This window comes from Onychomys torridus, chromosome 23, assembly GCF_903995425.1.
Source record: "Onychomys torridus chromosome 23, mOncTor1.1, whole genome shotgun sequence".
Classification (NCBI taxonomy): domain Eukaryota; kingdom Metazoa; phylum Chordata; class Mammalia; order Rodentia; family Cricetidae; genus Onychomys; species Onychomys torridus.
In genome coordinates, this window is record NC_050465.1 from 31,455,832 (window position 1) to 31,482,452 (window position 26,621).

At 38.0% G+C, this 26,621-nt stretch overlaps 1 protein-coding gene across 1 annotated transcript in view; it reads right to left on the reverse strand.

Annotated features, from left to right (window-relative positions):
• Positions 1 to 2,708: 2,708 nt before the first annotated feature.
• Ccdc168 (coiled-coil domain containing 168) overlaps positions 2,709 to 26,621 on the reverse strand; it is a 40,282-nt gene continuing 16,369 nt past the window's right edge. Inside the window, 6 exon segments of the mRNA XM_036172987.1 lie at positions 2,709 to 4,532; positions 4,534 to 5,046; positions 5,413 to 8,777; positions 9,129 to 10,277; positions 11,238 to 17,156; positions 17,385 to 24,799. Of these exon segments, the coding sequence (XP_036028880.1) occupies positions 2,709 to 4,532; positions 4,534 to 5,046; positions 5,413 to 8,777; positions 9,129 to 10,277; positions 11,238 to 17,156; positions 17,385 to 24,799 (20,185 nt within the window).

The following is a 26,621-nucleotide window of genomic DNA, read 5'->3' on the forward strand; positions in this document are numbered from 1 at the left end:
GTAAGCCCAGTAAACTCATTAGTTCTCCTGGGTGGACTGTGGTAAAATCATATTTTGGATTGTCATTCATGCCTTAAGAGGAAGAGGTAGATGCTTCTAGGAATGGTTTTGAGTGCATTTGTGTGTGTGTGTGTGTGTGTGTGTGTGTGTGTGTGTATGTGTGTGTGATTGGAGAGAGAGAGAGAGGAGAGAGGAGAGAGGAGAGAGGAGAGAGAGAGAGAGAGAGAGAGAGAGAGAGAGAGAGAGAGAGAAGCTTTTCAGGACATTGATTTTCTTCTTCAACCTGACACTGAGTTTCCTAATTCAAGATTGTACTTCACTGTGAATTTTCTAACTTGAGATTATGTTTACTAATTTTTATTAGGTTCATTATTCAGGATGAGGTCTAGCCCATGGGAAACCTTTAATAAATATTGTTGCTAAGATATGGAAATTGATAAACTGATGTTATTTTATTTACACAACAATACTTATACTTGTGTTTTAATATATTTATATTTATATATAATATGTATTTATATTACATAAACATATTTATAGTACGTATACTACAGATGCTAAAGAAGTTTGAGCTTTGGGGCCATGAAGATTTGTAATATAGTTTCAGTGTAGTTCAAAGTATTATTTATTTCCTCTCTGACCTATCCTTCAAATCTACCTTCATATCCAGTGAGACTGTAGAGGCTTCAAACGTTTCTGGGATTGGGATTAGAAGGGGTTGAGTTAGAATTCATTCTCTCTGAGATTAATGGGCCATCTATGTATTTATATGACTGACATTCACTTCCTATTTAGTTATGCTATTCTGGTGTAGAAATAGTTTCCAGAGATATATCTGTCCATCGTGAACACTTCCCTGTGGTGATACCAGCATCAAGACCAGAATCTATGTGACAATGTTAAAACCGTCTGTGGTGCATGGAACTGGGAGAACTGGAGTGATGAAGAACAAACAATGGAGAAAGCTGCAGTGTTAGAAAGTGGGTTGTGGATGAGGCTTTCACCCATCAAATGTGTAAACCACAAACTGAGAAATACAAAAGGGTATAGCCTTCTAATAAGACTATACTCAGAAGAATATATATTTACTGTAACTAATGGCATAGAGATTTCTCAGTTTCCTTTGCTGTTGTGGTGACAACAGGAACTAGGAAGAAGAGTTTGTTCCCACAGTTCCAGGTAATAGTCAAGAACTGTCAGTAAATCAAGGTAGCAGAAATTTGAAGCATTTGATCACATCACTTCCACAGTCAAAAATGAGGAACACATGTATGCATGATTGCCAGTATCAGCTCACTCTCCCCATTTAATTCAGTCCAGGGCCTACCCCTAGGGAATGTTGCCACCCATAGTAGGCTGGACTTCCCCACATCAACTAATGTGATCAAGACAATCCCACAAACTAACTTTATCTAGAAAATTTCCCACTGAGATTTTTGCCCTCCCCCGCCCAGTGATTCTAGATTGTGTCAGGGTGATGATTAAAACTAACCATCAATAACTATGGGAAAAAATACAATGAGCAGGTAACTTAGATGATATTCTTATGAATTTTTTCTTCAATCAGCTTTATAAAAATTAGAATGTAATTTTTTCTCTGACTAAATATATTCTTTTGTATCTAACTTTTCTTTTATTTTTGACTTTTACTTTTTGTAGTAGTTCTGCATCATGCATGTACTATAGAGTTCTATAGAGGAACAGAACTGTTAGAATGGATCTATCCATCTATCTATCTATCTATCTATCTATCTATCTATCTATCTATCTATCTATATTTAGAAAGGGGATTTATTAGAATAGCTTACAGGGCACAGTCCAGCTAGTCCAACAATGGCTGCCTACCAACAGAAGAATCCAGTAGTTTCTGCAGTCCCTAAGACTATATTTCTCAGCTGGTCTTCAGTATACACTGGAATCCCCAAGAAGTTAGGCTCTAATGTCAGTGAAGGAATGAACTTTAATCCTAGCATTCCAGAGGCAGAGATCTGCCTGGATCTCTGTGAGTTCAATGCCACACTGGAAACAGGTAGGCATGGTTGCTCATGCCTTTAATCCCAGGAACTAATGGCAGAAAGCAGAAAGGTATTTAAGGTGTGAGGATGAGGAACTAGATGCTGGTTAAGCTTTTAGGCTTCTAGTAGCAGTTCAGCTGATATTCATTCTGAATGAGAATTCAGAGGCTTCCAGTCTGAGGAAACAGGATCATCTGAGGTATTGATGAGGAGAGGAAGCTGTGGCTTATTCTGCTTCTCTAATCTTCCAGCATTCACCCCAATAACTGGCCTTGGGTTTGTTTTTATTAATAAGTACCTTTAAGATTCATGCTACAGTGGACTTCTTAGTGCCATCTCAAAGAGCCCCTCTTTATCTCCTTTCCATCTCAGCTACCTATTCTCAATCTTTTCTACAATTGAATGTTCCTCCCACTCACCCATAAGTCATAGGGTAGGGTGGGGAAAGGGCTTCTGGTCTGTGGACCTCTCCATCAAGATCAACTGAACAGAGAGCTCTTACCTGGTAGGATGGAACAGAGCCATGCCCTGCCCCCAGCCTCCAAGAACAACTGCCTGAATCTACCAATACATAAAGCAGACAAGCTGAGTAAACACATCTCAAGGAAATATGACATTCTATTATTTTATTTTCATAGAATATCACAGTAGCAAACAGAGTTCCAATTCAGAAGAATCCACATGCAGTTGATATCAACCATAATGGATTGTATTAAAGGCCCCTGAAAATGATCCCAACAGCTTTTTGGATGAACTACATAGATTCCACGATTTTGAAATATTTGCCACTTGAGGAACTTGGAAGTTTCTTTTCTGTAAGATTTTGGGAGGAATAACCCAGCGAATGGTTTGGGGGGTAACTTCCATTGAATCTGCTGGTATACAGGCATAAAAAAAGGGCTGATTTTCTCCTCTTTCTGAATAGAAATTTATATTCTGCCAATGAACATTTGACTCTGGCATCTGATTGGTTTGTGAATTTGATTCTTTTGATTTGTAATGATATAGTCTCCTCTTCCTTACGTGTTTCTCTTCATTGTGTGAGTGACTATAATTTGAACTCTGATCAACATTGGACTTTCTCCATAAATCAGATTTAGTCTTCCTTCTTTCTTTGACTTGTGGGTACATATGAGACTTGCTGTGTTTTTTTGAAATATTCAATTTAATATTTGATTCAGTTGTTGAGGAGGTTAGAGAGTAGCTTGTTCTGCTCCACGTGGTTGTGGTCCAGTGCTTCTCTTTCTTGAATGTTATGGAAGATGATGCAGACTCTATTTCCACAATATTGGGCAAATCATGAGACAACCAGTCAGGGGACTGCATTTTGGAGTTTGACCTATGTTTCCTACTATTTCGAGACTGATAGCAAGGTTGTGCCACAGGAGAGGTGTGTTTTTTAAGGGATACAGTATGATGGCCATTTGGATCTTCACGGTAAAATGGCTTCAAAACAGTTGCTTCATCCACTTTGTGAACATCTGCCAATGAAATGCCTTTAGGTACCTCACACAGAAACTTTTGTGAATCTTGAGTTAAGTAAAAATTGGTTTCTATAAATACACATTCCTCACTGTCAGTTTTTTCATGAGCTGGATATTCTGCTAAATCCATTGAAGTCTCAGTATTTAAGCGGACATCATTGTTCCAGCCATCAGAAATCAAAGATGAATGTGAATTGGCTGAATCAACAGTATTTTGCTGAGTTCCTGAAAAAGAATGCTTGTATGAATTGCTTCCTTGAAACCATATGTGACATTGTTTACCCTTTTCTGGTGTCATTTGTAATTTTAAATTCGAAAGAACTATTATGTCATTCTGTTCTGTGCCTTGTAGACCAGGGTAAAAAGCAGGTACCTTGGTTGGCTCCTGGAATTTTCTGGTGAGTAATGTGCTTTCTTGTGGATTTTTCTTTTGGAAAGAAGTATGTTGTAAAAGATCTTTGTCAAATGAAAGAGTATTACTTTTCTTGCTATCTTCTACTGTTTTACATTCTGAGCCTAAACCCATACTTAACTTTGAAGTATGTTTGGGAAGTACCTTTGGCTTAGAGACCGCAGGGACAGAAGGTCTAGGGATCGAGTAGAGGTATTTGTATTGCAAATCTCGGTCAATTTCACAGAAAGATTTTTCATCAAAAAGTACTAAAACTCTGTTTGTTTGTCGTGGTCTGTTGGTGGTGGAATGGATACACTTAAATAAGGGTTTTGATTTATTCTGAGTATTGGCCATTGCATAAGATTGTACCACAATTCTGGGAAGGCCTATTGTTTGTATCTCCAGTGTTTTTGTAGAAAAGTGCACAAGAAGGTTGTCGTTTTCTTTCTCTGAGAACTTGTGGAGAACATTAGTCAATGGGAGATTACTCCGAGTTTCTAGTGATGTTACACTTTCTTGCTTTTTGATGTCCTTTGCTTCTGTCATGACCTTGCTGCTACTTGAAACATTCATTGTTGGTGCCTTTACACACCTGAGAGGAGGGAAAACTTTTCGGTAATTGTTTTTTAAGTTAGCTTTTTATAGTACCAGCTTTTGGAGACCTAAAATTCATTTTTTTATGTTTTAGATAAAGCCTGCATTTGCAGTCTTCTGAAGTAGCCCTTCGGGGGTGAGAGTTACACTTCTGTAAGGATGCGTTCACCATCTCTGGTAACTGATTCAGTTTTATCTCAGTTGCTTTAGAAACTAAATGCATACTTAGCTTATTTTTTAATTCAGGAGTAAACTGTTTTAAAAGAGGTCTGCGAAGCAAAATGGTAGATACTTTTGATGATGTATCTGGACTATCCGGCAAAGGAGATACCTTTGCATCATCAGGCTTGTAGGCTCCTACTTCCCCTAGTTTGTCAGGAAGAACTTGGTTTTGGATCTTATTTTCAAGAGGGGCTTCAAAGATACTTTTAAGTGTTTCATAAATGGGAAACAAATGTTCTACAAGTGTTTTGTTTTTGTTGTTTTTATCTTGAAGTGCTATGGGCACAGTTCCTGGAGCAGCTTCCCCTTGCTTGGAAAGCAAGAAACATTCTCTCATCTTACCAAATACTGGGGTCCCAGGTAGTGGGTGTAGTCCTGGTGGTGGAAAATTTATACTCAGTGTTTTTCTCAAATGAGTTTCTATAGTGTCCTTTATATCTTCAAATGGGCATTCTTGGGGTGTCATGGTGTCTTTCTGTATTTTCTCTTGCTCAGTGGTATTCATGTCAGGTTTATGTGAAATATTTAAGTCCTCACTCCCTGCAACAGCCTCTTCTCTTCTTTGTAGACACAAATTCTTTTCCATTTCACATTCAAGGTTTACTTCTGGCTCCACATCAGGAAGTTTCCATGTTTCTTGATCACTGACCACAAAGGGCTGAGAATCCTGCAGCAATGGGATTGTAAAATTCAATCCTTTTACAATTGTGAAGATGTCCTTAATGTCTCCAGCATCTGGTAATTTCTCCTGGAATTTAGTATGACAGACTTGCTTTCCCCTTCTTGGACTTGTTTTAGATTCTACTGTTCCTTCAGTGTGAGGTGGACTTACCATGGAAACACAAAGACTTCTGATAATGATCCCTGAGACATATTTACTACTTGGAATCATGGTTTTTGGTTTATTGAAGGCATATTCTAATTTCCTCCTACTGCTTGGACTACCACATCCTATTATACCAAGTATCTTTGAAATTGGGTGCTTTGGAATTCTCACAGTTAAATATTTGGGTTTCAGTTCTCTTTTCAGATTTGTTACTGTGAATCTGCTTTTTTGGCTCTTAGGACAAATAGGAATATAGGGATACAACGAATCGAGAATGTTTGTTTGAAGCAATTTTAGTCCTTGAAGGTTTTGCTTTACAGTAGATAACTCTAGTTCCTTTTTAAGCTTTTCCTGGCATGGGTAGTTGTTCTCTCTGGAAGTGACTACCCTAGTCTTGATCTCAGACTCCTCTGTTCCTAGAAGAAGAGCATAGTTTGTAGTGCTGCTGGTGTTCCCCCTGGCTTTATTCTCCAGATTGACACTGCAGCTCTTTTGCATTTCTCTATTGACCTCTTCTAGGTCTATGCCCCTGCTTCCATCTGTTTGTAACTTTCCTCCTTTCTGACTCACAGTACAGTTGCTGTCCATTTCTAGTTTCTTTTGCTTCAGATTTACATTGGAGACTATGTTCATTTCATCCCTTTCTTCCAGATGTTCAAATTTCAGTAGAGAATCGTGGGACTTCTGAGGCAATGCCAAATCACACTGTTCTTGTTCCAGAACAATTGATAGTGGATCTTCTTTACTTCTTGTGGCATCAAACTCTGCAGTACTCATGTGTACCCCTAACTGTATTTGTGGGTTGACTGTCACTACAGTTTTCTCATCCACATCTGTTTGTAAAGGCATTCTCTGACTTTTGCTGTGAACTGGAACATTAAGAAGAGGGAAAGACTTTGGCTTTATCTGGTGTCTACTCTTGGACTGAGGTGTGGTTTGCTCTTTCATGTTAACATTGTGCTCTTCCTTATTTTGAGACTTATTCAAATGGGCAATCCTTGGTTTTTCAAGTGATGCCTTTTCTGGAGTTAACATTTTGCTTATAGTGGCATTACTCTGTCTATCTTTCTTTGGCTTATCAGATTTACTTGAACCGGTTTCCTGTTCTCTCTCTGTCACAGATCCTTTTGCTAGAAGGGTGTTATTTGTCATCAGTACTTCCCTGAGTGATTTCTTTAGTGGAGAAACTGGAAACTTAGGACTTGTTTTGTGTCTTAAATTATCTTTGATTTCATTTTCCTTCTTCCAATTTCCAATTTTAGTTGAAGATTCTTTTTCATACTTTTCTGGCTGACCCTTTTGCCCTTTGAAGAGCATGTCCAGCATTTTTTCCCTTTTAATGGTACCTAATCTTGTGAGATCAGTTTTATGATCTGAGGAGACTGACTCACACTCTAATTCAACTTGTGGATGCTCACCTATTCGATGGGCACTGGTCACAGACTTCTGTGGCCTGGCTTGTTTCTGTAGCATATTATGTTCTGTTGCCTCAGCTGACTGTCTGGTTGCTGTTTCCTGGGCATCTGCTGGTTCTTGGAAATTTCCCTGTGGGTAACAGTGTGCTGTAACTCTTGCTGTGCCTTTCTGTGTTTTGTCCTGTGAATACCTACATGGTAGTGATGGCATGGACAAGAAAGACCGTGTTGCAACCACAGCCAGTTCACTTTTATCTTTGTGTACTTTTTTCTCCAGAACCTTCATATTCAGGACAAATTCCTTTGTATTAAGGAGATGTGAAATTGGTGAGATCTTTGTCCTTTTGCAATGCATCCCAGTTGTCAAGTCTACTGTTTTTTCTATCTGTTTTGTATATTGTTTTTCTTTTCTGACATGATCACACATGGTCTCTTTGTCTGCCATTTCCTCTGTATCTGATAATGCTGGAAACATTTGTTGGAGTGGGGAAGATAGTTTACTTTCTAGTCGTTCTTCATCTACTTTGACACTTTTACATAAGATAATGGTTGGAGAGGGTTTAGAAGTATAGATTTTCCTAAAGACTCGAGGTTCACTTTTACTGTTTTGTCCCTTTGATTTGGATGCATTAATATGCATCTGTAGTTCTGTTCTGTGGAGCTTCTGGGACAAAAGTGATTTCTGTGATTTCAAAGTTACATCTGTGCCTCGCCTGTCTATTGTTTCTTTTCTATATGTCTCTTCTCTCCAAGGTATATGTTCTTTTTTAACATCTTTCATGGTATCACCAAAAATGGCCTCTCTAGGTACTGTTTCTCCTTTAGTTGGTAGTCTCTGCAAAGTAGAATTACTAAATTTTGTGTCATTGAATTCTATTTTCTCATGTAATTTGGGATGAGGCAGATCTGGTAACAAAGGAAAGGATTTAGTCGGAACTAAGTCTTGTTCATCTTTAAGTCCCTGCACCTTTGTTTCTTGATAGTTGTGAGTTGTTATGATCTTTGCTATTTGCATTCCAGCTTCTTCCTTTCCCTCTGACATACATTGTTTTTCATTTTGTAGACTAATTGAAATATCTCCAGTAATTTGCTGTATGTAAATGCCTCCTTCAGGATCTGATGGTTTCTGGAAGTATCCCATGGAAACAGAGGATCTTGTTAACATTGATGTGCATTCTTCCTTGATTCCAGTGTTCATAGTAAGGATAGGTTGGTGAGACATTGCAGTGGATGACTTAGTCAACTTCTTAGTTAATGTTACTCCTGGCTTACTTCCATCTTCTTCAACCTTTCCCCCTTGCTCTCTGGTTTTCCACTGAAGGTCACTCAAATTCTGCATAGGTAAAGCAGGTGATTTCTTTGTCTTCAAATATATATCCTTGGCATGCATTATACTGTTGACACCCATATGCTTTTCTTTCCCTGGTACATGTTCTTTCAGTAATTTTATCTCATTGTAAACTTCCCTATCAGCCATCTGTGCACCTGAAAATTTCTCGAGTTGCAACTGGGAGATGGAAAATTTTACAATTGTATTTACAAGTTTTTCTTCCTGGATTTTCCTGTGAAACTCCTTGATACTGAGTGTATGTGATCGTGATAATTTCTTTCCCTTTTTATCCATTGATTTGGGGATCTTTTTGTCTGTCATGTCTTTTCCGAGTCTATTCTTTTTTTCTTCCTGTGTTGGTTCTCTTCTGTTGTTTAACAAATAACCTGTTGACTCCATGCATGCTCGTTTCTCTGAGTGTGATATATCTTGGCTTTTTGGTGGTAGAAAAGAAATTTGTGTATCTCCTAGTACATCTTCCTCTTTACTCACTCTAGTGTCTGACACCAGGAAAGATGGAGAAGGCAAAGAAGCAGTTTCCTTTGGGACCATCATCATCAGTTCACTTTTGCTTTGCTCAGCTTCTTTTCTTTGTTCTTTACTATTAACAGGTAACATTGTATCATTCAAATGTACAAGGGGGGATATTCTTGCTCTCAAAGTTATTGTATCTTTGGTGTCTTTATCTCTTATGCTGACCTTTGCCTCATCACATAACTCTTGTTGATTGGCTTTAATTATCACATTAGGTAGGGTAATGCCTTCATTTGAACCTGCATGTGTGAGTTCCCCTGTACATAATGTCATAAGATACTCATCCTGTAGAGACAATCCATGATGAGGAACAGAAGGCATGGAAGTATCATTCTTTGTTGCAAAAACATTAAACTCTCTGTTTTTTTCCTGTTTCTGTCCTATCTTTTCTTTGCTGCTCCTCCAGGGAGTCTTCATCTTCCTGGGAATACTGTTCTCATTGACACTCAACACATGAGGAGGTGCAGATACCTTTAAAACTAGGCCACTGGAGTGTGTCGAACCATCTATGGCTGAGGTTTTGACTTCTTCCTGTACTTGATATTGTTTCCTCTTTTTTGCACATTCAGCAACTTGCTTTGCAGGTGCTACTTGCCCTACAGGCAGTGATACAGAAGCATCACCTTTTGTTACAGCCACATTAGGGCGTCTCGCTCTTTCCTGTTTCTGTCCTGTTTTTTTATTGCCACTCCACCCATCAGTCTTTTTCTTACTCAAGGTGCTGTGTTCATTGACACTGGACACAAGAGAGAGTGCAGTTTTCTCTGTCTTGAAAATTGGGTCATTGGGGTGTGCCAAGTCATCCATGGCTGAAGTTTTTACTTCCTCTTCTTCCCATGATAAATGCAGTTTTCTTTTCTTTGCATGGCTACCAATGGCTTTGGTAGGTGCTACTTGCCTGACAGGCAGTGACTCTTGTGGCATAGGGCATGGCACATGGCTTTGCAATACATCTGTTTCAACTTCCTCTGCTTGGTCTAATTTAGAGGTATCTGAAGAAGTGATGACAGAATGAGTTTCTCTCGGGAGCATGACTTTTTCCTTTCTGCTTTCTTGCTTCTTTTTAATTTGTTTTTCAAGATTCAGTTTAAGTCTCTTTATTTTGGGTACGTATGAAAGGGGCGATTTATTTATGTTCACATGTTTGGTCTTGGGATGCATCATGCTTCTCTCAAAAGTATTCACTCCATTCTCTTCTTTATATGACATGTATCTTGATCTTTTTGAATCACTTATGATATCATTCAAAGAAGATGCTGTATAATTTATTTTTTCTGCATCTGAAGATATCATGCTTTGTGAGTGTAGAGAAAAGGATCTTGTTTCTATCCATGTTTCTTCCTTGGCTTTTATTTCTATATCTAACTTACTGTGAGGTAAAGATGCCAAAGTCAAACCCTTTTCTAGTTTGCATTTTCTTTCCTGCACATGTCCCAAGTTTTCATTTACATTTGTCTCTTCATCTGTTGTGTTTGGGCCATAATTGGCAGTGATACTGGGTACATGTGAAAGTGGTAACTGATTTTTATTGTAACTTTTGTCTTTGGGATGCATTACATCTTTCATATGCACATTTTCCCCTCTATCCATCCATGTCTGTGATTCACATGGTTTCCTGATTTTTACGTTTGACTTACCATCATCCTCAGTTGACTCTGTATATTCAGTTTTTCCTGTTTCAAGCAATTTCTGGTGCTGTAGTTGTGAGTTAGCTGATTTTGCGGTTCCTTGCATGTCTTCTTCTCCTGCTGTTCCAATGTCTAGTTTATGAGAAGACTTAGAAGGAAGATACTCAGGAGATACTTTCTCTTTGCTTTTCCCTTCTTGGTCTGCTTTCCTTGGCTCCATACTGTTGGGGTTCACTTTCCCTTGAGTGTCACATTTATGATTCCATGTCTCTTGCTCTCCATCTTCTGGATACCCTTCCTCTTGTTCTTGACCATCTCCACCTGCTTCTCCCTGCTCTTTACCCTCTAGATCCATTTTCTTTTGCTCTTTATCATCTTGACTGCATTTCCCTGGTTTTGTGTAGTTTAGATCCATTTTCTTTTCGTCTTTGACATCATTATTACAATTCTGTTGTTCTCTGTCCTTTCCATCCACTCTTTCATGTTCTTCATTTTGTGGATCTATTTTCCCTTGCTCTTTAAGACTTGATAATAAATCCTGGGAGAATGTTTTATTTTCTTTGCAGTCCGTATCTTTTGTATGCATTGTGACTTTCTCACCAAATATTTTTACTTCATGCTCTGTTTTCTGTGGCATATGGTCTTCTCCTCTCTGCATGTCAGTAGTGCTATGACCTTTGGCCCACTCTTTACTTACTTCACACAGTGTAGCTGATGATTTCTGGAGTGGCAGTTCTGGAAGAGAGTGTAGTGTTATACCATCTGCCTTTTCTATCCTTGTATCTGCTTTTAAACAAGAAGAAGGCGTCCATGTGCTGGTACTGGTTTCAACCACATTTAGTTCATCTTTAATTTTTTGTAGCTCTTGCCCTGGTTCTGTAATGACTAACTGAATTGTCTGTGAAACTGATGGTTTTTCTTTCAACTGCATACTTTTTTTTGTTTTTGTACTCTCCTCTTCTTTCTGGAATGCATATTTAGTGGCATGTTTTACACTGTTCAAGGCAGGTTCAAAGTTAGACTTTGTATAAATGATTTCTTCTATATCTGATGGTCTTTGGAGCTTTGGGTGATGAGTAGAAAATTGGGTTCTTATTTGCATAGCTTCCTCTCCATTTATCCTTGTGACCACTTCAGAGTAAGGAAGAGAATATATGGAACGTTTGCTCCAATTCTTAATTTGTTTATCTTCCTGCGTCTTTTTTGCCTTTTCTTCAATATTAAATTTTAACTCCTGTGATGCAGAAAACAGTTTCTGTCTCAGAGGGAGTCCCCTGGAATGCCTCACTTCCTTGGGAGCTTTTTGCAATCTATGTTTCAATGATATATGTTTTTCTTTTTCAGCACTGCTTGAAATACCATCAGTTGGCTCCTGATACTTTCCCACTGTAGATGATAATTCTGACAGTGCTGGTGATTCAAGGCAAAACTTTATTATTCCTTGTAAGTATACCTCCATTATTTTAGGATCCAATTTCAGATAAGGTGAAGAAGGAACAGAATCCCAAGATTTATTCTGAACTACATCTAGATTATTTTTATTGCCCTGGATAATTTTTTGTGTTTTATTATTCCACCATTGTTCCTTTTGACGTAGTAAACCCTTAAAAGGTGACTTCTTTCTCTTTTGAGCAATACATATGAGGCCTATTAGATCTTTCAAATCTGGTATATTATTCCTGTATTCTTTCTTATGTGGAAGATACTTTAATTCTATTAACTTGCATAAATTATCTGTACTAAATGTCTTTGAAAATGGCATTTTTCTGCCTTTCAATGACAGCAGGGGCTTTAGAGGTGGGAGGCAGCTCTCTAGTAGTCTTGATTTATCTTTTCCTACTTTTATTCTTGAATTCAAATTAGGTTGCAATAGAGGTGGTAATGAAATAAAAGATTTCTTCAGTTTCATGTCTGATTTACTCAACCCTTCTTGTAACTTACCCTGTTGTTCTGTAGTGTCAAACAGTAAAGTTAATTTCTTACTACTGGAAGGATAAGACAGAGATAATTTCTCTGTCTTTAAGGTAGTATTAGAGTCTATTATTCCTTTAAACTCCATCCCTTTTAGGCCATTCTTCTCTTCCTGTGATTTATGTTTTTCTTGTCTTACATTACTTGAGATAAGCACACCAATTTTCTCTTTATTCAATTTGAAGTGAGGCAAAGGGATGGGTTCACATGCTTTTATTACAACTGAACCTGGTTTATCCTTTCCATGTTTTATGCATATCATTTTCTCTTTTTTATAAAACTGTAGTTCTTCTTTATTGCTTGCAGTATATTCAGTGGAACTAATTTGTGGAAGTACTAATTTCTTCAAGTTTAGGGCTTTTCTTTCAGGGCATATTATGTCTTTCATAACTCGGTATTCTGTGTTACTCTTCTGTTTTTCATGTTCATGCAAAAACTGCATGCATAGTGAAAAGCAATGTAAGAACATCTTAGGCAGACACACTTCTTGCTTCTTTTCACTTGCTCTATCTGACAGTTCCTTTTTGCTGCATCTTGGTGTGGTTGAGCTATCATTTGACACTGACTTACTTATCTGTACTCCATCAGATAACTGCTTTCTTTCAGATGACAAAAGGCTTGAACATTTTATAGTTCCTGATTCCAAAGGCAGCACTGTATCTTGTTCTTTTGTTTGCTCTAGAATAATTGAGGGGAAAATCCACTCTGGTCTACATTCACACACAGTACTTAGTTCATCTTTAGATGATAAATCTAGTCCTTTTGTCCTACTTGACACATTGCCTACTTTTGACAATGCTTCCTTTGTGTGAAACTCTAAATATTGCTGGACATGAGAATAATTTTGGGAGCATGATATATGTTCCTCCAAATTCTCGAGGGAAAATGACAGGTGGTACTGGTTTTGTTCTTTTATCATGTTGTTCTGTTCTTCCTTTTCTGTATTTAAAGCATGATAGTCCAGATTAGCTAGGGATTTTAATGCTTTCTTTATCTGTGGTGTTGTAATTCGATGTATATCCATCAAACAGTGAGTATTAGACATTGGAACAGCCTCACACACACTCTCTTGATGATCTGTTCCTCCTTTAGTATGCAAGTTAACTCTCTCTGAACTTGGAGATTGATCTTCTAGAATCTTAAATTCACTTGATGCTTTTTCTACCATTGGGTTAAAAATATTTGAATTTAGTGATGCTTTTACTGAGATTTGTTTCTGTGTATTTTCAGCCTGAAGATAAAATATACAAGATAAAAAAATTTCCAAAAGTTTTTCTTTGGTCTGGGTAAAAATATTCAGTTGTTTTGCCCTCAAGTTTTTTGAAATGTCTACTTTCTGTCTGTTTAATTTTAATGGGCTGTTAGCAGATTTGGCCTTTTCTTTTCCCTTGGGGTTCATTTTAGCAACTATGGCACTGGCACCATGGTCCTTCCTTGCTGCACTCAAGCTTGGTTTTAGGTGAAGAGGAGCCCTCTTGTGGCAAGGTACAGAGTTCAGAATGATTTGAGGCCTGTGACCTGACTTTGCATGGCCTTTCTGAGCAGTGCCTGTTTTGTGTAGATCCTCTAGATCTGTGCAGAGAAATTCCTGTGCTTTGAAATCTAGTACTGTGTCAGTTTTTCTTAATCCAAATAGATGGGAAATATTTTTTATGTTATGATACATACCCACTTCCTTAGTTACCTTTGTGTTTTCCAAGTGAAAGGACTCCCTAATTGGGCAGACAACAGGCTCCAAGCCTATACTTGAAGTGTTTTCTTGTTTAGGCAGTTCTTGCACATTACCTGTCTTTTTCTGGAAAGTATCCAGCTTCATGAGAGATATGTCATGTCCTCTGGAACTTGAAATATTCATCTTCTTAGGTTCTCCTCTTCTGGGTGGAACTAAAAGTGCATGCCTGCTGGAGTCTTTCATAACTCCTTTCTTTACTCTTTGTGCAGTTGAGAATTCAAATTCTGTGCCCGATCTGGGTCTTTGAGCCTCAAGCCTACTGTAATTGGTGTCTCTAGTCTCTGGAAACATGACATGGTATGCTTCTTTTTCCAAATGGGCATTGAAGTTGATATGTCTAGGCTCCTCCACCTGTTGGTCAGTCATTAATTGATCTTTGTTTTGTGGAGTAATATCTAGTAAAACCACTTGGTGTTCATTTTGCTTTGTGGTAAATTGTGTTGATTTTCTGATAGTGCTTGATATTGAACTGTTATCAAGGGGCTGCACAGATAACATTTTAGTTTCATTCAATGTTTTCTTCTGCTTCAGCTGTGGAAGAATATATGGGCTTTGTGCTTCACCTTTCTCCTCTTTTACTTCTATACGCTTTTTAATTTGAGATGCAATGTAGCCAGAAGCACAAGAACCTTTCCAAAGTAAGTCTGCCACATCTTTTCCTTGGGGCAGCTCCTTCTGTGTCTTAATGCTGTGTCTTAGTTCCTTTCTGTAGCTATGGGCTCTATACCCTGTAATGTTGAGCAGCTTCCCAGAAGTTGTCTTCCTCACCTTCATTTTTATCCTTTTGTGACACATAATGCTTTCCATGAAATCTATTCTTCTGTTTTGACATATAACTTTAGAAGTAAGCTCATCTGTATAAACATAGTCTAGGCTGATCCCTTGTACACACAAACTTTGCTGTCTCCACAATGTGGCCACACTCCTGTTTGGCTCTGTCTCCTCTCTTTTCCTGAACACACCACTGTTCTTTATTGTGTCGACAAACTGTGTTCCAGGTGGAGAGTAATTAAGAAATGGAATGGGATTCTTTGTTGCTGTTTTAATGTCTTCCACTATTTCATTTTTTTTAGCCCCTCTACTCTTTTTTCTCCTCTTTTCCTGCTCTTTAATAAGCAAGAGTAGCTTTTCAATACTTCTTGGAATGTGATCCATATCTGAAATATATTCTTCATTTGAGACTTCCTTCAGCTGTTGAGTTGAAGTCTTTAAGGTTTTTCCACTTATTTTCATGTTTTCCTTTAGCTCTTTAGTATGAAGTTGGTGTGGTACATGAGAGGGAATGGATCCCAGAAGAGGATTTGTAAAAGGATTTTGTTTCTGTATGATAAGCCTGGGAACAAGCAATGATTCCTTTGAATCTAATGGGTTATCCATCACTTTCAGTTCTCCTATCCTCTGTGGACTTGATGGTTTGATGTCTTGTTTGGTTATGAATTCATTTGCCATTCCAAAGTGAGGAAATCCCTTCGTAGGCTGAAGAATCATTCCTGGTCTCTGCATCTCTTGCTTCAGGTGATATTCCTGTTGCAGGCTGTCTTGTGAGTCGGTATAGACTTTTGTTCCTCCTCTACTTCTTAAGGTAGCTAGCCCAAAGTTATCAGTTTCATCTTTCTGTGAAGTTAACTCAGAATTCATCTTTCTTTGTAAATTTTCTGATTTGTAAGAGTGATGCTCTTTAATTTCTTCTGACTTAACCCTAAATTGTTGTATAAATTGCTGGTGAATGTCCTTGAAAGTGCAGTGATCATGCACCTCTTTAATATTTTCTTCTAGTTTCCTAGATACATCAATACATCCTGACCATGACATTTGCCTTTGGCTGAATGGTTTCTCCAGAATTATCTGTGGAAGAACATTTTTTCTCTCTTCCAACTTGCCTTTCTTTAGTTTTATGCTGGTAAGCTTTTTAACTGGGGATATAAAGTATCCCAAGTCAAAATTACCTTTTAGAATCAGGTTTTGTATATTTCTCCTCCGTTCTAATGTGTTCTGGTGCAGCATGCTACGTCCCAGTTCTTTTTTATTGCTTCTGTCCCCATGTCCAAGAAGTAGAGGAACCGGTATTTTCTTTGCCTTCAGCTTTATTTGCTTGGCGCACACAGTACTTTTCACATTTGATGTTTTTGCTTTACCTTTCTGTCTTAAAGTTTCAGGATAGGTAGTGTCACAGGCATAAGAACTCCATGTAGGTCCCAAGAAACTAGGCTTTTCCTGTTTCTTTTGCAGGGTAAAAGACTTAGACTTTGTTTTCCAACCTGTCATAAATTCATTGTTCTGCCTTTCAATTTGAAGAGTATGTGTATTAGAGAAAAGAATAACTTCTTTGCCAAACTCTTGTCTAACTTTTGCATTTCCTTCTTGATAAATAGCTGTTTTCTGAAGCATGCTATCTTTGCAGTGCACTGTGTTAGTGGAAAGTACTTCTGATGTGAGAGGATCGGGTTGTCTCTTTTGATCTGTTCCAATTGGCAGCTGTCCACACTCTTCTTTCCTCTTCACTTTTGGATTGTCCAGGAAATTTCTTTTTGTAGATTCCTCATACATATCCCATATGCTATGTGATGACTCCGTTTTTATATGTTGAATTGGCGTACACATATAGATGGATGTCATATCTGTGTTTATCTCACCATTATCTACTTTTATCTCTAAGGTTCTCAGATTCTGTGTCTCATTTATGTTTACAGCAGCATGGTCTCCATCATGGGATGACTGTAAATCTGTTGACTCCTTCATCTGTGAAGGTATACCTTTATGAGCTGGCAGGTCAGGTACTCTCATGTTACCAATCTGCTTTTTAAATTCTTTGGAAGCAACTAAATGCCTGGCAATGGAAGTGATAATTCCTGTCAAATAAAATGAAGACTTTTCTTTTAAAAAAGACTTGCCAGTTTCCTTTACTCCATGTTTGGTAGTGTTACTGGTTGGTTCACTGACTTCTGGACAATTGTGCGGTTTATCCATATTTGAGAGTGCATCTTTGAGGCTTACGTGCATGCTGTTATTTTCTATTTTTACATTAATTTCTGGATTAGCCTCATAAATTTTACTTCTTTGGGGTAAATATTCTCTTAAAAGTATTCTCTCTGACTCCTCAAGACTGGGTTTCTTTATGAGATGTGCATTTGCTGCTAAGTTTTTTGTATAAAATGGACCCGATTCTATTAGCAGTTCTTGCTTCTCTTCCAAGCATTGCCCAGCATGTAGTTTAGCTTCCTTTGAAAAGTTGGAACCACTTTTGTCCACAGAATCATCATACTTTATTGTGCCTTCAACTGGTGACTTCCCATGTGTTGGCTGTGTATGGGTCAAGTTTGATACTCCCAAACCTACCTCTGTTTTGAACGTATCTTTCTTGTTAGAGTTAGTTAATATGAAGTGAACGGTGTTTTGAAGTACACCATTTATGATTTCACTGATCCATATTGCTTTCATTTTGGCTCTTAATTTAAATTTCTTCTTATGGTTTGTGATAAAGTATCCATTTATTTTAATTATCTTTGAAGTTGATGGCTTCATTTTCTTCATAGTTGAAAACCTCTTATTCAACATAATTTCATTTTCTGATAATTTTACTGTGTTTACCTGGCTTTTAAAGTCAGATAAAAGAGGTATGAGAAAATTATAAGGTCCCAAGAAAGTTGTGGCTAAGTTTGCTTGTAACTTTGCTTTTTCTTCTGCCATAGATCTTTGAGGTATTCTGTTAGAAAAAGCAGACCTTGCTGCTTTATCAAGTGACAGTTCATCAGTTATGAATTTGAGTGGACAACTCTTAGCATCTGCAATAGCATAAAGCAGTACCTCTTCCATGCATTCAACCTTTCTCAACCAGTGTTTACTATTATGGTGCTTTTTCTTTCTATGGACTCTCACAAAATGCCTTGCAATATTAAGCAGCCTTGAAGCTTGCCTTGCCTTGGGAGTCATATCTCTTTTGCCTGCAAACTCTAATGTGCAGCTTTCACATTTGTATTCAAATGACACAAGGCTGGGCTCCTGAAAAGGTTCCAAAGATGTTAAGTCTTTTTGTGTCCATGCTTTTTGTTCAGAAATGGGATAGTCATATTTTCTCCTGGGGTTTTCATCCCAGGTGTTATCACATGGTATGAAGCCAATCTCAGATTCTTCTGTATTTAAAAATGGAGACATTACACCCACCATGCTGCTTTGCAGGTTATTCACATTGACTGTCTGTGCTTGGCCATAGTATAGAGCTCTCTCTAACTCTGTATAAGTTGCTGAATTAATCAGTTGTAAACCAGATTGCACAGAATTAGGCCCTGTCATATTCTGAGCACTGAAACTGAAGTGCTGGGAAATCAGTGAGCCCTCTTCACCACCTTGACCTTTTACATCTTTAGTTTCATTTGAGGTAGTATCCTTGTCCATGTAGTGTATATACCAAGGTCTCTCTTTATGTTCTAACTGGTCATGAAGCTCATGACTAAATCTCGTTGTCCACATTGTATCTCTATCTTTTATTCCATCACATGTATTAAGAGACACAGGCATAGGAGAGAAGATGGCATGTAGGGATGAACCTGCCATGGGTTTACCTTGTTTTGGTGTTCTACATTCTGAAGTAATAAGTGTCTGGGAGATTGCTGCCTTCCTGGTTTTGACAGTTAGAGAGTTCTTACTCATTTCATTTCCCTTTTCCATGAGTTTTAAATTTTCTCTCTCTTTTGATGTAGGTGTAGAGAAACCCAAAGACTCTAACGTTGTTGTTGCCAGTTCCTGGGTTAATAGTCCCTTTTTTCCCTCTGCTGTTGGATCTTTCAATATTATTATATTAAGACTATCAGGTAAGACACAAGAATGTATTAATAATTCAAAAATCTGTGATTTTAAAGTTTTTGGAAGTAGATTGTTTCTATGACTACACTGTGGAATAGTCAATAACTTTGAAACAGATGTTTTCCTTCCTTTCATAGTTATACCAGTTAAACACATTTTACCTTGTAAGGCTTTGCATATAGATACCTTGCTCTTCCTTTTGGATCTTGGTACATCAGGGGTTGAGAGATTCAAAGACTCTGTGATAGTTGCTTGTAGATCATTTTGAAGCCCTTTTCTTTCCAGTCTATTCCAACTATTCAGTTTCTGTGCAAGAGTACCATTATCAGGGATGTCATATTTTGTTCTATCATTCTTAACTTTATCTATTTGTAATTCTCCTGATTGTATGGGAGGAATCTTTGAACTTGATGTACACATGGCATGCTCTCTTCGTGTTAGATCTGCTGACTGACTCTGCTGTGGAATGTCCTGATCCACCATGAACAGAATGTTCCTCCCTTTTAATTTTCTTAATTTGTGAGAGTTAGGATCCCTGCTTTGATGTGAACAAAATACAAAATGTTGGCTATACTGTGGGAATGGCTTTAGTAATGTGTCATTATCATTTTTCTTTTCTTCTTTATCTTGGAGATCAATTTCTTTGATGTCATCTGAAGTAACCTTCCCTTCATGAAGCAGTATCTTTGGCTTCCTTTGTATAGAATAGGGTGTTTTTTTGCTTGGAGTGCCTTTTTCTGTTTCTATCTTGCTACTCATATTAATATCCAGTGCAACCTTTGTCAAAGAGGATGTTTCATCTGCAATTTTTTTCTCTTGATACATGTCTTTAATTTTGGTTGAGTTACATTTTATTTCCCTGATAAGGTTTGTATTAGTGTATGAGGCTGATAATTCCTTTGCCTCCTTTTCACTGTCAGCAGCCTGTTCCTTGTATTGCCTTTCATCAGATAAATCACTTTCTCTTTCAGATAATGCATTGTCTTTGGCTTCCCCAAGCTTTAGAGGGGAAACACTGAAACAGCCCTCCAGCTTTTCTATTTGTAATTCATCTGGGATGGGGCATAAGGTAGAACAGGAAATAACTTCTGTAGGTGTTTGTGGTTGTACCTGAGTAATTGTTCTCCCTAGCTGGTTCAGTTGTTTATCTGATCTAACAAGGCCATGGTTTTTTTCTTGATACATATCAAATATAAGGCTAGGGCTATTTTCTGAGATCAGGAAATATTCTGGTTCCTCTTCTCCTTCCTCTTCATATTTCTTCATGCTAGAGGAACTACTCAAATCAGCAGGACCTGGACAGCATGTGTTTCTTCCATTTGGTGACTCTTCTTGCATTTGTTGCACTCGACCAAGTCTTCTTACTCTCTGTTTATCTGTCCATGGTTTTGAATTTATAATTGTTTTGTTGGGCAAAATATGTACCTTGTAATGAACAATGTCCAAACAGGCACCTGCTATATTACCCATTTGCTGTGGATCTTTCATTTCTTTGTGTCGTTTTAGTGTTTTGCTATACCTGAAGTTACCTGTCTGTGAAACTGGTGGTTTTATTTCCCTCATAGCTCTACATTTTTGACTCACTGTTATCTGCTTCTTTGACCTTAGTGCTTTTCTCTTCCCTTTAGGTCTAGAAACAAAGGATCTTGTAACAGAATCAGAAGACTGCAGGAATGTCACCTGCAGACTTGTTGATGTCTCTGAATCTTTTTCTGCAGGATACAGATCTAGTTCATGTTCAGAGTTTTCATCAGATTCTAAACTGTCATCTGTCATGTTTGTAAATTCACCAGGTGAAGAGTTCCCTGTTTCAGGAGATAAAATTTTAGGAACCACAGGGAAGTTTATGTCATTTTCTGTTTTGGTAGTTTTCTGTAATCCTTCAGCTTGAATGGGAGCTATTTGTAGGTTGGTCTCCAGAGCACTTTGCAGGGAATCTTCCTGGAACTTTATACTCTGACTGTTAGCAAGTTGTTCTTGACTTAAAGAGATGTGTGGTGGGTCTGGCTCATCTGGGAGAGTGTCCTTCCTTTGATCTGCATCAGCCCACTGGTGTTGGCCATGCTGTGGAGCTGCCTGTACAAAAGGGTTTTGTTTCTCTTCTTGAAGTTTCTTCTCTCTTTTGTAGAATGCTCTACTCTCAACAACACAATCAACACATATTTTGTTTACTAGTCCTCTTTGCTTTAGTAGAGCATGACAGAACACTCCCTGCAATCTTCTATGGATGGATAAGCAAAGAGAGTTTTGACATTCATGTAAAAATGCTTTAGCTTGGTTTATTCTTTTTAAGTTGGTCTTGATGTCCAGTTTTGACTTCTTTTTATTGCCTGTGATATTGAAGGTCTTTGAAGCTGGTAGTTTCACCTTATTCATATAATTGAGCCTTACTGTACTTGTATTCGTGAATCTTGTTCGTTCTTTCTTCTTTTTAGAATGAGTCAAAAGAGGCGTACAGTAATTTAAAGACCATGAGAAAACTTTTTGGGTAAAACCACAATTGATTTCCCTTGTATCATTCCCACTACTTGGAACATTGCTTTCTCTTGATTGGCTCAGAGATTTTCCCATCCATAATTTTCCTGATGTTGGAAGACCCAACTCTAATTCTGCACAATATTGGAGCTCTGTCTGTATAGATGTGCTGTTTTTTATATTTGCAACACAAAATGAATCCTTTCTTGGTGAGTCAACTGACTCCCTAGTTGCTTCTGTGAAAGATACTGCTTGACAAATTTCTTTCTCCATTTTAATCTCCTTTGCTGGACATGCATCAAATCTGAAGCTCTTCTTAACATGAGCCACTGTCTCTGGCAGCACTTGCTCCACCGCTTTCACACCACAGCACAAGTGAACTTCTAGAGTATCTCCAGCTTCACTTTCTTTATTAAGGGAATCTAAATTCTCTTTCTTTTCAACTTGGGTTTTTGGGGGTGTTATCTTGATATTTGTTTTATTATTGTGAATGATAAACCTCTGAGAGTGAATATTCAGAAGCCCAGGTGCCAATGTTACATCATGTAGCATTTGTTTAGTGATGTTTTCAAAGCTGTTTCCCACTTTTCTCCTGTGGTGCAGAATGTCACGTGCAGTGATAGAAAGCCTCAGGGAAAATTCAGTCTTTTTCACTTTCATAATTTTGTGCTTGACACCTCGTACATTTTTTGGTCCTGATGATCTTTTTCTGACTTTCAAAGGTACTGTGGCAACTGAACATATGTTCTTTTTCAAGTTTTCTTTGTCTTCTATAATATGACCATCCAATGTTTTTGTGGGATTTCCACCAAGTGGGACCCTACATTCTGTTGTTTCAATTATATACTCACTAGCAGGCAAGTTCTCTGGCATTAAAGGTGAATGCATGGGACCTGCAGCCTCTTTTCTGTCTATCAGTTTGTCTGTCCTTTGCTTCACTTCCTCAACTTGTGGATTTGTCAAGGAACGTGGACTAGTCTCCCATACTGTCTGTGTAGAAATAATCTGTGACTGTACTTCTTTCTCTTTACTTTGATTTTTTCTGTTTCCCAAATGGATCTGTCCCATTTCAAATTGGGCACATTTGTCCTTTTGCTTCAGACAGACGCTGACTTCTGCCAGTAGTCGAACTGTTTCTCTATGTTTTTCTTCTTCTTCCTCACTGTCCCACTCGCTTGGTTTTCTAACCATAGGGCTATCAGCATTCTTTACTTCCTGTCTTTTCTTTTCATCTAGTAGTTTTTCTTGTTTTAGTGCAGTGTGACTACAATTTACTGTTGGTGTGCCTGCATTAGCTTTTAATTTGTTACACATTTCCATATCAAAGGGTTCAGAAATGGCAGCCTCCATGGCATTAGGAGAGGTACCTGACATCCTTTCATCATGATGTCTATTTTTCTTATTGCTTCTAGTGCCACATTCCATCTTCTCACGACCACTTGGGTTACCGTACTCTGTAATATTAACTGTTAATGGCTTCTCTTCCTTCAGATTTATGCTTCTTGTAATCACTTTAACATTTATGTCTTTTAATTCACTTTTCTCATGCTTTTCAGGCCCCAGGGAAATAAACAAATTGGTACCCAGGAAGTTCAGAGTGATCTCCACTGAATTTTTGGCATTCTGTACACTATCTTTCGAAAAGCTCCTTCGCACGTTTGATGTACTGACTGTTAACTCCTCTACGTTCTCTGTACTTTGTATGTCCTTCTGTACTTTCATTCCTTTGTTTGATTCTATGTGGGGAAATGAAACATCTTTCTGTGCAGATTCTGATGACACTTCTGAAAGCCCCTCATGCTTTGGAATGTTCAGGTCAAATGTCTGCTGAACTGAGTCTTCACTAGACTCCTTACTCTCTCTCTTTGTTTCAAATAATGAACAAGGAGCTGCCATTCCATAAGTGTTGACAATGAATGAGTGTTCTATGTTTTCAATAATGCCCGAGCTTACTCTATCAGTAGAACTTGCGTAGTTTACTTTCTCTGTATCTAGTGACTTATTTTGCCCCTTCAGAAAATGTTCACATTTCATTAAGTCTGGTATGACTGCTACTAGATTTTTAAAGAAATACTTTTTAACATGGAGATTGATAAGCTTAGAGGCAGAAATAAGATACAAAGCTATATCTGACATTACTTTCCTTTGATGTGCTATTTTCTTTTTCTTGCACCTTAACTCTGTCTTATTTTCTGAAGTATGACATACTATAATTGGAAACACCCGTGAACAAGAGATTTTCTTTGCTTTTAGAGATGGAACTTTAAGACTGCGTTTTCTTTCATTGTCTGGTATTTTTCTCCTGTTTTTCTGCCTTTTAATGGTAGATGAAAGAGACATTATACTGTATGCATAAAACTGGTTTGATTCCAATGAAGGCATTGGCTCTTGGCCCAGTGTTACCGTTTGTTGTGGCATAGGTTCAGCAAATGAATTTGAACTTAAAGATAGAAATTCATTCTGGAAAACACTATTTTGCCCTTTAAATAAATGGTTACTCTTGTTTTGGTCATTTAAATAAACAGAATACTGGGTCTCACTGAAATGTTCATCAGACTCCGTGCCCTTGGTTGAACCTTCTGCTTCAACACTACATGGGATATGGATGAAATGTTGGCTCTTATCTTTATGGTCTATTTGTTGGGCCTGGAAGGAGTCTTGTAAGCTGTTAGAAAATGGCAGTCTCATAAAATATAGAGGCTGAACAAAACCAGGCTGGCTGCTGACTGACTCTTGGTTGTAAATAAATGGTTGAGTTTGGTTAGTAAATTGTGCTTCCTGAATCATTTGATTCTGCATAGCACTTTGGTCTGAGAAAGTATCTTGTGCTTCAGCAGGAATAACCACTTCTTCATTAGAATGTTGATAATGAATCAATGGTTCCTGATAGCTGTGGTGCAGACAATCAGCTTCCCTCACTGATATAGCTTTGGGGTTCACAGTGATTTTCCTTCTTACATTTTCTTCCACATGTCTAATTTGGTCACTAGAAAGAAATAAATGGACAGGAGGGCATGGCGTTACGTTGAGATCCTTATCTCTTGTAAATTTGAATGTGCTTTGAAAACTAAGAGCATCAGGAAATTTGTTTTTTGTCCTGTTGGTTTTCATTATTGGAAATAAATTATTAGAGGAAAATTGTATTGTTTGATATTCACTTTGTGGATCTTTTCTGTGAAAGGATCTCATGAAAATTTTATTTACTTCTGAGTAAAACATTGACAAAGATGTACTGGTCCCACCTGAAGATGACCGACTTTCACAAAAATTACTTCTTTGATATTCACATTCATAGGGTGAAAAGGTTCTTTCGCTAGTGTTATCTCCATTCTCCTCAGATGGAGAACTAGTTGTTATTCTTCCTGAAAAGGTTTCAACTCTGGAGATTAAAAAAGAAACAGTGCATGTGAGTTGTAACTTAACATAAGCATATTATAGGGTTTCACTCTAGACTTAAGGAAAATCTGTCACAGGTGAAAACAGGTCTGTTTACAAACACAAACACGGTGAAGCTACCATCCACATTTTCAAGGAAGTCATCACCTCATCATTTCCCTTAGACCAATCAGTTGATAAAACGAAGAAAAACATTTATTTAAGAGACTGAGATAAATTCTCCCTCAGTCTCTCTAAAAGTATTTTTAACAGCAGTGAGCCAAAGAGTGAAGATTATATGCTTTTATTAAATAATACATTTCTATTCTTCACATAAAATTTTTTTATAAGAAACAGTGTTATGGAAATTTAATATGTATAACAGAAGAATATCCCATAATATCAAGTGTAGTTTTCTATAGTTAATCTTGCCAGCTATTGTGAGGAAGAGAAAAGGGGTAAGTACTTCTCAGTGGACTGCTGGGTCAGAGTAATGATCTGTAGTAGTGAACATATTGTGGTGGTATTGTGTTCCCCAAAATATTGTGTGCTCCCCGAAATAAATTTATCTGGGGTCAGAGAACAGACAGCCACTAGAACAAAGCCAAAAATGGTGGCTAGAAAATGGGTCAGAGCAAGCCATAACAGAAGTTGGGCGATGGTAGTGCATACCTTTAATCCCAGCACTTGGGAGGCAGAGCCAGGTGGATCTCTATGTGTTCAAGGCCACTTTAGAAACAGCTAAGCATGGTGACCCATGCCTTTAATACCAGAAACCCAAACTTTAATCCCAGGGAGTGGGGGCAGAAAGAGAAAAGTATATAAGGCATGAGGACAAAGAACTAAAGGAGTAAAGAATGTAGTTAGTTAAGCATTTGGTTGGTTAAGCGTTCAGGCTTTGGAGCAACACAGTTCAGCTGAGATTCATGTGGAGGAGGACTCAGAAGCTTCCAGCCTGAGGAAAAAGGATCACCTGAGGAACTAGCAAGGTGAGATAGCTGTAGCTTGTTCTGTTTCTCTGATCTTCCAGCAATCATCCCAATAACCTGCCTCAGGTTTGAGTTTCATTAATAAGAACACAACAACAAAGATGTTGCAGTTTTCTTCTACTGTGGATGACTACGCAGTCAAACAAGTACTCAGACTAGCAGCATCAGCATTACCTGAGTATGGGTGGTTAATTCATATGTTGCCTTAGCTGAGCTGTGGTGCTCAGATACAAGATCCAAAATTATAAATGAATATTTCAGTGAGGGTATTTTAGGGATGAGATTAACATATGAATTAGTAAATTATAAAGGAGTCTGTTCTCCCTAATGTGGGAGGAGTCATCTAATCGGCCTTAGGCATAAAAAGCAAGAATAACTTCTCCACAGCAAGAAGAAATTTTGTCAAGCTAATCCTTAGATTTTAGGCTTGCTATTAACCATAACTTCACAGACCAATATCCTAAAGCTAATTGTCTAATGCCAGGCCAACCAACAAAAAGCAAAACCATGATACAAAATGAAACCTTAGCAAGGTGTGGTAGCCTACACTTCAGGAGCCTGAAGCAGAAGAGTCCAGAATTGAAGTTCAATCTGGGTTACACAGCAAGACCTTGTCTCAACAAAACTTATTGTCTCAAAAAAATTGATGAGCTAATTAACTAAAGTTTGGCTTGTGTAAACCCCAAATGGTGGGTTTTCACTGCAGTATGTGTCCACTGGAGCATGTCCTCTTTAAGCCTGCTCCTCCAAAACCACTGTTCTACCACCCTTCTGTTACAGTGCTTCCCTACTCAGGGATCCATTCCGAACTCCTTGCAATGCTTGAATCTGTAGACG